This window comes from Procambarus clarkii, chromosome 76, assembly GCF_040958095.1.
Source record: "Procambarus clarkii isolate CNS0578487 chromosome 76, FALCON_Pclarkii_2.0, whole genome shotgun sequence".
Classification (NCBI taxonomy): Eukaryota; Metazoa; Arthropoda; class Malacostraca; order Decapoda; family Cambaridae; genus Procambarus; species Procambarus clarkii.
Window position 1 is genome coordinate 18,078,871 of NC_091225.1, and position 11,711 is coordinate 18,090,581.

An 11,711-nucleotide genomic window follows, 5' to 3' on the forward strand; every position below is an offset into this window, starting at 1 on the left:
AGCCAATCAAAACTCACCAAATCGGAGAAAAACTTTTTATTCGACGGCCGAGCTGTTGTCATCGTATCTCTAGCGAGATCTCTGCAGGATGCTGTGTATAATGTATAGTGTTGTGTATAATGAGACGTGAGAATTTTGACGTTCATGAGAGGGTTATAGTGAGTGTTGTAAGTGAGGTGTACTCAACCACATGTGGGTAGGAAAGTGCTCCTTGACATTTGGTCCCGACTTCCGGGAGTTCGTAATATAGCATTTTTTGGTGTTTTGTGTGTGTGTGTGTGTGTGTGTGTGTGTGTGTGTGTGTGTGTGAGAGAGAGAGAGAGAGAGAGAGAGAGAGAGAGAGAGAGAGAGAGAGAGAGAGAGAGAGAGAGAGAGAGAGAGAGAGAGAGAGAGAGAGAGAGAGAGAGACAGAGACAGAGAGAGAGACAGAGAGACAGAGACACAGAGACAGAGAGATAGCGCCAGTTTCATCACACAGCTACAGGATATGACAAAAGTCACGCTGATAAGCGCTTGGCAGCCAGTAGGAAGCATAGAACAGTGCTGTCCGACAGCTTGTAGCCAAAGTACCAGTGTCCCGCCCTAGCCACAAGGGCCACGACCACGAGGACCTACCATACCCGTCCGCCCACACAAGTATACGACAAGACCTGCCTCCTACGCCCTCTAAGGGGATCGAAGTATCGAAGTTATGCATCTGCTGATGGTGTTGCTGTTAACGTCGGTGGCCCAAGGACTAGAGCCCCACAAGCGGCCATTGGGTGAGTGGGATGCAAGGGTCAGATACGGTTGGGTAGTGATGGTTTATGAGGTAAATTCATGCGGATTATTTCCCAGTTTTTTTGTGTAGTTCAGTGTGGAATCAAGTAATTATTTTATGCTGGTGATAACGATAAGGAATTGCTTCCTAAAGCAAGAATAGCAACAGTAGTCTCATATACATACACACACAGGGGGCGCTGGTAGCTGAGTGTACAGCGCAAGGGACTCGTAGTCCTGTGGCCCGGGTTCGATTCCCGGCGCCGGCGAGGAAGAATGGGTAGGGTTTCTTTCACCTTGATGTATCCTGTTACCTAGCAGTAAATAGGTACCTGGGAGTTAGACAGCTGTTACGAGTTGCTACCTGGGTGTGTGTGTGACAAAAAATTGTTAGTTGGTAGTCAGTAAGAGGTGATTGATTGACAGTTTAGAGGCGGGCCGAAAGAGCAGAGCTCAACCCCCGCAAGCACAACTAGGTGAATATATATACACACACACACACACACACACACACACAGACACACACACACACACACACACACACACACACACACACACACACACACGCACACACACACACACACACACACAACCCTCAATAATTAACAAAATTAACACATTTGTTATTCCTTCTCTCCCACAGACTGTGAAGTCAGACGCCTGTCTGATGGATGGACTGAGTTACTCCTCCACGACACACTCTTAATCAGCTTCTTCAACATCACTTCTGTCTGTGAAATTAATCTTACCATCATTTCCCAAACCTCCGGTAACTGCATATTTACCGACTGGTGGTTCAAAGGGTTGTTAAGGTCCAATCTAACCTGCGAGGGTTTAACATTCCCTGTTATTAACAGAGCCAAGAATGTTATCTGGAGAGATATATTTGTGGACACGACGTCAGGCGGACACAATGCACTCGAGATAATGTTGTCGGATTCAATGAATTCTGTCCAGACAGTTCAACGTATTCTTCAGTCCCCGTTCTTCGTAAACCTGTCCATCAGCGGTGGAGCAGATATCGTTCTCAATTGTCCTAATGCAGGTAAGTGTTTGGTACTGTTATTCGTCATTAGATTTTGCAAGCACACTCTTGTGCACTGTTCAACAGCTTGGGGTGGACGGTAGATCGACCTGTCTCGCTTCATGCAGGTCGGCGTTCAATTCCTGACTATCCAAGTGGTTGGGCACCATTCCTTTCCCCCGTCCCATCCCAAATCCTTATCCTGACCCCTTCTAAGTGTTATATAGTTGTAATGGCTTGATGCCTTCTCCTAATAGTTCCTTTCCCTTCTCTCCCACCCCCCCATCCCTTACCACATGTATGAATACATTTCCCATGAATTATGAAGATAACCAAGGTATACAAATTAACTTGTATACCTGTATCACTGTTACATACTGAAAACTATACTTTGGTTGAAAGGAAGTTTTTCTCAATCTGTCGATTCCACTGACCCCTCACCCTTATCTGTATAAATAGGAATTTCCTGTCTTTATCTTATTTTAAATACCATGTAAAACTAAGGCATTAGAGGAACATCTGAAGAGGACCAACTTTATTTTGAGTTTAGCATTGTCTAACGAACATAAGTGAATTCTGCGACAATGTCCTTAAGGCTCAAGAGAAAGAAGGATGAATTTTTGAAAGATTAAAAGCTGGAAACACAAATGAACAGATATATGCAGTGAAATGCAGTGAGAATGGAATGAGCAACCATTAAGTAGTGGAACCAGCCACTAATTCACAGCATCAAGGACAAATATGGACAGTGTAATGAAACCTCAATGCACCACATACCAAAGCTCGGGAATCGGGGCCACGGAGCTATAACCCCGCCCTCTGTAAAACACAACTAGGTAACCGATCGGTCGAGGAGCTGGTCCGGCTGGAGCGGACAGCACGCTGGACTTGTGATCCTGTGGTCCTGGGTTCGATCCCAGGCGCCGGCGAGAAACAATGGACAGAGTTTCTTTCACCCTATGCCCCTGTTACCTAGCAGTAAAATAGGTACCTGGGTGTTAGTCAGCTGTCACGGGCTGCTTCCTGGGGGGGGGGGGGTGGAGGCCTGGTCGAGGACCGGGCCGTGGGGACACTAATAAATAAAAAAAGCCCCGAAATCATCTCAAGATAACCTCTCAAGATAACCTAACCACCCACTTGTCAATTACTTTTCACATCCCTCAGGGTGTCTGAAGGCTCACCACAAGCTCTTCCCCAAGACTGAGAGTAGATTCTCCTCCTTCTTCGTCTATCCTGGAGTCAACTTCGATGGAATTGAGATCACTACAGAGCCTCGATCGTATACCACAATATTACCCTCATCACACTTCAGCCAGTCTGTATGGAGCCAAGTCTACGTCACTTATTCACAGTCTCTTCTAAAGGTATGTATGACTTTAAAATTAACAATTAAAAATTTTAAAAATTGCTATCAAAATATTATAGACAGGAAATGCCTCTAAGTATTATCTAATTTAATAGGGAAATTACTAACCACTAATACTTCCAGACATCATTTTTTGAGTATCTTTCTGAAGTTATTATTAATTATGCCTTGTTATATATTATGTTCTTCCTCTATTTCTCACGTTCCACTTCTTAATCCCTATTTTTCCTGTCAAAGTTCCAAGTAGCACGGGCTATGGTGAGCCCGTAGAGTTTTCTGTTTACAGAGATATATCTGTCATCTCTCTGCCTGCTAAATAACCTCCCTCCCTCTCCTCCCTCTCCCAGGTTCCGGTTCCAATTGGCCTTGATGTAACGGCCTTGTATTTAGCGACCTTTTTCTTCCAATTCTCCTTCAAACAACCTTTGATAACGACCCCAAGAGGGTTGAAAACGCTACGGCTATACATTTCACCATTCAAAGAGGATAGTCTTATATATATATATATATATATATATATATATATATATATATATATATATATATATATATATATATATATATATATATATATGTTACTGAATAGGACAGAAAGGGTAAAATAAATGATACAGGCATGAAAACGATGAGTCACTAAAACGAGGCTGAAGACATGATAACCAAACTACACATCAGAAGAGGCAGAAACGATAACGTTTCGGTCCATCTTGGACCATTATCATGCGTGATACACACGTGCTAGAATGGTCATCATTCTAGCAGGAATCTTCTCTATATACCTTATGTTTTTCGCTTCAAGAGGCGCCTGACAATACACAAGCAACAAGACCCCATCAACAAACATAATCTTTACTCTCAACCAGATCGTCACCAGAGCTTATTACTTAACCTACACCGTTGATTAAGTAATAATTGTAATTAAGAAGCAATAAGATGCTTATCTTAACATACTAAGAAGGTTAGGTGAGGTCGGTGTTCTCTATGAAGCTTTTCAAGGTAAACTAAAATATTCACAATCAATTAGTATGTCACATATGCACTTATTAAATAAGCCAATATTGACTGAGGCAAGTGCGAGAACGGGTTGCACCAGAGATATCGTAGCAACACTGAAATAATCGATGGATACAATGACATTAGAAGATTAGACATTGACAAAGCACTACACATTAAACAAACTCAAACTATCAGCCCAACCACTTGGACTGAACGGTCTCGCTTCATGCAGGTCGGCGTTCAATCCCCGACCGTCCAAGTGGTTGGGCACCATTCCTTTCCCCCGTCCCATCCCAAATACTTATTTTGATCCCTTCCAAGTGCTATATTGTAGTAATGGCATGGCCCTTTCCCCTGATAATTCCTTCCCTCTAAACATCTACCACTTACGGGCTATTCATGCCCATGCCATCTCAAGTGATGGCTTAATCAATCAATCAATCTAAACTGTATTCCCTCTGCATTTCAAAATGCTTAGAGAGTTAACCAAACCCACCACTTTGGGTTTCAGCCTTACGAAAAACCCGTTATGGGTTTTCCCACAACCTACAATTTTTTTTTTCCAAAAAAAACCATTCTAGCCTTACGAAACCCATCATGTTGAAGTTACGGATCTCACCTTTCTGACATGTTCAATAACATGTCTACAAAAAAAAAGATTACCACCAACATTTATATTCCCTCCCTCTCTTGGGGCATTTTATTCAAATCCTCAGAATATATTATTATAAAGTTGTAAAGGAATATACTTGGGGGGGGGGGTAGAAATAGCCTAAGCTACTCTATCCCTTTGAGATGTATTTCTTGCTTATCTCAATAAACATACTTGAATTTGAAAGAAATATACTATTTTAAGACATTTGCTACACCATCTCCCGTTTTCTAGGTGCGAGTGAATGGCAGACTTGCCCAGAAGAAACTAGTAAGTGGCTCCAGCTTCTCTATTCGAGGCTTCCGGGTGCTGGGTGATGGTGAAATAAAATGGTGTGAGTCTGATGAACCTGTCGGGGTTCTAGGAGAGCCTTTGATTGCACTAGGTGAGTACCTGAATCAGGGACACTCTAGATACTTTAAACCTGTTACCCATTACCTAGTAAGCTTAATGTATCTCTTATGCCAGGAACACGTCTCAACTCGACATATCCCCAAAATATCTACGTTATATTTTCAACATCTCAACTGCATGTGTAAATGAAGAAATGTATATGTCTATCACTCAGAATGTTCCATAAAATGTTGATTGTTTGTGATGTGTGTATATATATATATATATATATATATATATATATATATATATATATATATATATATATATATATATATATATATATATATATATATATATATATATATATATATCTGATGGTCGAGTGGATTAAGGTGTCCTGTATACACCAGTTGCATTGTGCTCCTGGCAGTATGGGTTCGAGTTACTTCTGGGGTGGGAGTTTTCAGTTGCATATAGTCCTGGGGACCATTCAGGCTTGTTCGCATATATATATGCCTCATCCCTTTGTGTGTATTTATACCTCAATCAATTTTTTTTATTTTGAATTGAATTTGACAGCTTGGTGCTTGACGTCTGTGGAGCTGCTGCTTCTATTTCTCACCATCGCTTTCGTCTGCGTCTACAGGAGGAAGTTGATCTCAGTCATAAGACACCGTGAAGGGTAATGATCCACTTAGCTTCAGGAAGTCAGCTTCAATACTGAACGACCAATTAGACTCCCACTAGTCAGGTTGTGGGACACTACGAGGTTCAGTAGGCCTCTTAAACAACTGTGGGAGGACTTGAAGAATATCCTGTTCTTGGGGAATAGGATCATGTTCTTGTAAGATGTGACTGTTCTTCAGAGGCACTAAAATGTTCTTGACAATCTGCAGTGTCATAGAAACACCATATTTTTTAATATTAAATCAGATTTGACAGATTGTGGGCCAAATTTTTGAATTGACCAATACGTTATCACTTTTAAATGTCTTATTTCACTCAGTGATTTTGGACGAAAGGTCATCGAATTTGGCAATATTTTGATGACAAAAATTTTAAACAAAAATTTCAGTCAATGTTAATAACTCATTATCTCCTAGACCATGGATCTGTCACGTGAAACGACTACGTGCCCTTAGGGTCATTAAGCTCACTACATCGGTCAAAGGCCAAATTGCCTTCTATAGACTCGACCTTCTGTGAAATAACTTTTCATATAATATCTGTGCTCTTTCATAGTCCGACTATGATTATATATTATATATTATTGGAACATAATTCTTGTTCCAGCGCCTCAGTGTGGCGATCCAGAGGGAAAACGCCTGCTGAGTCCTCGGTTACTGTTCGGAAGAGAAGGAGTTTCAAGAGATCCATAACCTTTAAGCACTCATTGTATTAACTAATGTACATCTTGTAACCTTTAAGTATCTAATAAAACAGAACAAAAGATAAAAGGAAGGGGGTGGTAGGAGAAAAGCACACAGAAACTGTGTTGGAGGGGACCTAAACATTCCCTCTAATGCGTTATGTGTGGTTATATATATATATATATATATATATATATATATATATATATATATATATATATATATATATATATATATATATATATATATATATATATATATATATAAAGTTGTGAGGGTACCACCTCTGTTGCAAGTGAAGGGACCCATAGCCTCGGAGAAGAAAATAAGGAGTATTCAGAGAAGACCTTATGAACTCTCACTGAACATTTTAATATTTTCTTCTCCTACCACCCCACATTCTTTTGTATATAAACATATATGTTTGTTTTATTTAAACTTTGTTACAAAAAGGGAGTTCCATATAGAGTACAAAGATGGTTATCATAAGTTGTCGAGTTCCTCCAGCTCCTCAGATGGCTGGCAGGAGCCCTGGATGCCGTGTACATTTCCCCTCTGTATCGCCACGCTGAGGCGCTGGAAAAGGAAGCTGGCAGCTCTAGGGTCCCTTGTTGTTTCCATTAGCCTAGAACCCAGTTCCTTCTAAAAACTGGTGGCACTCTTATCCCAGGAGAAAAAGGCAATTGTTTTTGGAGTACTTTAAAATTTACCAAACTGGTAATTTTTTAAAAGAAATTTTGGATGTGGTAATTATGTCTCCCCTAAGTCTTATGTACTCCAGTGCCTTTAGGTTTAAATTCCAGTAGTTTTTCCTCGTTGCTTATACCTCTCAGCTCGGGGTCTAGTCTGGTATGTATGTGTATGTGTAGATGTATATGCATATGTATGTATATGCATGTATATACATATGAAAGTGTGTATATATGCACTCATATGTGTGTGTGTGTGTGTTTTTCATTAACATTTCTTCAATGTGAAAGATATATTTTTAACATCCTACTTGTCAACTAAATAAAGCAGTTGATAAACGCACTGCTGCGATCTTAGAAGGATATCAGCTGAAGGATATCAACTCCGAGCGCTCCCCACAACAACAGGATGTGATAGCGTCATCACCATCCTGCCTATAGCCATCTGGGTGACAGCGTTTGTGCAACCTACGTGTTTGTTACAGGTCACGGTGAGGAGGGGAGGGGGGGTTAGGGGGGGGGGGTAGGGGGGGGGGGGTAGGGGGGGGGGGGTAGGGGGGAAGGGGGGACAACTATCTCCACACCTGTGGTGCAAAACGACCAATTCCCCCCCCCCCCCCCCTCCGTCAACCGTCAACCGTCAACCACATCAACATTTCCCTCAATTTCGACCACATAACACATGGAAGGGTTCAGGATAAGGATTTGGGATAGGACGGAAGAGGGAAGGAATGGTGCCCCAACCACTTGGTGGACGGTCGGGGATTGAACGCCGACCTGCACATGAAGCGAGACCGTCGCTCTACCGTCCAGCCCATTGGAAAGGAGAAATTACACATTAGCATGAATAAGAGCTCTCGGTGCACTGATGACTGAGAGAACAGTGTGGAACTCTTGCAAATATACATCAGGTTGGTGTGGTAAGGAAACACTATTAGCCCTTTAATGTATTAGCCCTTTAATGTATTAGCGCTTTAATGTATTAGCCCTTTAATGTATTAGCCCTTTAAAGTATTAGCCCTTTAATGTATTAGCCCTTTAAAGTATTAGCCCTTTAATGTATTAGCCCTTTAATGTACTAGTCCTTAATGTATTAGCCCTTTAATGTATTAGCCCTTAAATGTATTAGCCCTTTAGTGTATTAGTGTATTAGTATTATTTATCGTATTACTCACACTTAGCTCTTAGTGAATCTAAACAAGAATTTGGAAAAGCAAGAGAAAAAAATATGTTTGAAAAGTACGTATAGATTTTCGATTCTTTAAGACTACCATAAAACACTAAGTATATGGAAGATAAAATTCTTAGAAACAGCTATCTAAGAGAAGCAGACCAATCCACACACTAGAAAATGAAGGGACGACGACGTTTCGGTCCGTCCTGGACCATTCTCAAGTTGATTGTGATTCTCAAGTCATTCACAATCGACTTGAGAATGCTCCAGGACGGACCGAAACGTCGTCGTCCCTTCATTTTCTAGTGTGTGGATTGGTGAACATACTTCAACCACGTTATTGTGACTCATCGCCTGCATAAGAGATGCAACTCATGGAAGCTGCATCTTGGGATTGCAAATTGCTAGGAATAACAGGTGTCATTGACTGAAAGATAAAAATGTCTTCTCTTGGCAAGGCCAGTCAATCTCTTCGAGAGTCAAGTCACTGGAGAGAGAGAGAGAGAGAGAGAGGAAGAAGAACGCCGAAAAAGTGAAGATATCTCTAATTAATCTCCGGCCAACGAGTCTTGAGATTAATCCCAGGATTCCTGGGCTCGTTGGCCATTATTTTCACCTCCAAGGACTGCTTCATTACCACAGTGCTGGGACCTTCACTAACATTCCTTTCTGAAATTTATTTATTTTTGCCAACATTTTCTGAGAACAAAATGGGTAAGTCTGTGGTAGTTCTACCTCTCTTGGAGTTATTAAAAACATATGATCATAATTAAAAATAATATATCAAATTTATTTAGTAGTAATAACTGTAATTTTAAAAACTTATCAAAATGATGAAATATAAAGGATAGATGATATAAAAATTTGGAGCAAGCAAGAACACATTTCAATCATTTTAATTCTTCTTGCCTTGGAAAGCAAGCCTGTGTCTAGGCCTCTCAAATGCTAACTACTAACAGGATGCCACCCACAACAGCTGCCTATCTCCCAGAAATTAATTTTACTATTAAGCGAACTAAGCCACCAGGTGAGAGAAAATGTTATCAACTCTTTCTGTCCTGCCAAGAAAATGAACGCAAAGCATCTCGATTGTAAGCCAAAGACGTAGACAACTGCGCCACGGGACCCTTCGTCACGAATCCAGGAGATTCGTGAATTCTCCTACCCAGGAGAAAAATAAGACAGGAAATCCATACTTTCGTATTAATCGTATTAATTAAATACGTCTTCAGAAGGATCATCTTGATTAATATGAAAGTACACAAGGAATTTCCTCTTCTCGTTTTCCTTATTTTCCTATTTTTCCTTATTTCCTTTCCTTATTTCGGACATTGTCACATGTCCGAAACACTGTGTGTGCTAGTGGCTTTACGAGAATGTAAAATCATCATCATTACTATGTTCTCTCTTAACCCCAATGTACCTTCTTGTATATAAATAAATAAATAAATAAATAAATAAATAAATAAATAAATAAATAAATAAATAAATAAACAAATAAATAAATGTCTGTGTTATAATGTTTTTGTGATTTGTACACATGACTATACACAAGTGGAATAAGAATATTTGTCTCATCTACAAATGGAGTAAAAAATTTCAGGTATTCTGCCTCTGATATTTATGTTAGTGAGCAAGCTACGAGGTGAGGTAGTAATCACGAAAGAAACGGAATGATTGGAGGAGGAGAAGGAGAGGATCATGTGTGTGTGTGTGTGTGTGTGTGTGTGTGTGTGTGTGTGTGTGTGTGTGTGTGTGTGTGTGTGTGTGTGTGTGTGTGTGTGTGTGTGTGTACTCACCTAGTTGTACTCACCTAGTTGTGTCTGCAGGATCGAGCATTGACTCTTGGATCCCGCCTTTCCAGCTATCGGTTGTTTACAGCAATGACTCCTGTCCCATTTCCCTATCATACCTGGTTTTAAAATTATGAATAGTATTTGCTTCCACAACCTGTTCCCCAAGTGCATTCCATTTCCCCACTACTCTCACGCTAAAAGAAAACGTCCTAACATCTCTGTGACTCATCTGAGTTTCCAGTTTCCACCCATGTCCCCTCGTTCTGTTATTATTCCGTGTGAACATTTCGTCTATGTCCACTCTGTCAATCCCTCTGAGTATCCCTCTAGTATCCCTCAATCCCTCAATGTGTGTATGTGTGTGTGTGTGTGTGTGTGTGTGTGTACTCACCTAATTGTACTCACCTAATTGTGCTTGCGGGGGTTGAGCTCTGGCTCTTTGGTCCCGCCTCTCAACCGTCAATCAACTGGTGTACAGATTCCTGAGCCTATTGGGCTCTATCATAGCCCATGATAGCCCTCTGTGTGTGTGTGTGTGTGTGTGTGTGTTTGCTATTTGTATCTGTAGAATTGGGCAATTAGCTCTTGCACCCCGCCTTTCTAACCAATTGATTTTTCCTCTATTATGTCTACTACATATATTTCTCTTACACACGCATACACATCCACAGGAAGCAGCCCGTAGCAGCTGTCTAACTCCCAGGTGCTTATTTACTGCTAAGTGAACAGGCACAGTAGACTGAAAGAAACTGTGCCCATTTGTTTCTGCCTCTGCCGGGGATCGAACCCTGGCCCAGTAGGACTACGACTCCAGAGCGCTGTCCACTCAGCCGCGAGGACCCTGTGTGCTTGAGTGAGTTTTCGGCACTGCAATTCGAAAGATGATAGCAATGGAGAGGCAAATAGTATCAGAGAGAGGGAAAAAGGAAAGGAATGATATCGCATTATCTGCAAACCGCTATAACTATCCAAATCGGTACTGTCGTGAGAAGTAAATTGTTACCATCATTGTAAAACAGTGTAGTTACGACAGGGAAACCTGGGGCCAGATTCACGAAGCAGTTACACAAGTACTTACGAACGTGTACATCTTTCATCAATCTTTGACGGCTTTGGTTACATTTATTAAACAGTTTACAAGCATGAAAACTTCCCAATCAACTGTTGTTATTGTTATAAACAATAAGCTTCTGGTGCTTCGGAGCCCATTAACTGTTTAATATGTATAAACAAAGCCGCCAAAGATTGAAAAAAGATGTCCAGGTTTGTAAGTGCTTGCATAACTGCTTCGTGAATGTGGCCCTAGGTTCGTAAGTGCTTGCGTAACTGCTTCGTGAGTCTGCCCCCTGCTCAGCAAGCTCTGAGAGGCAGATCCGGATAAACGGGAACGTACTTAACCGATCGATCAGTAGAGCGAGGCTTCGTCCCTAGGATTATGTCTGACAACCTCTAAGACAGAATCCCCGCCTGGAGAAGCAAAGATATTATGTACAGTTGGCAATAGAATAGGTTGACTATCTCTCTCTCTCTCTCTCTCTCTCTCTCTCTC

General features: G+C 41.1%; 1 protein-coding gene across 1 annotated transcript; it reads left to right on the forward strand.

Annotated features, from left to right (window-relative positions):
- Window positions 1-539: 539 nt before the first annotated feature.
- Window positions 540-6,661, forward strand: LOC123771443 (uncharacterized). Its single transcript, XM_045763960.2, has 6 exons — window positions 540-761; window positions 1,403-1,804; window positions 2,948-3,147; window positions 5,032-5,182; window positions 5,713-5,815; window positions 6,427-6,661. Exons 1-6 carry the CDS (start codon window positions 692-694, stop codon window positions 6,533-6,535), a joined length of 1,035 nt encoding a protein of 344 aa, XP_045619916.1. The 5' UTR covers window positions 540-691; the 3' UTR covers window positions 6,536-6,661.
- Window positions 6,662-11,711: the final 5,050 nt, after the last annotated feature.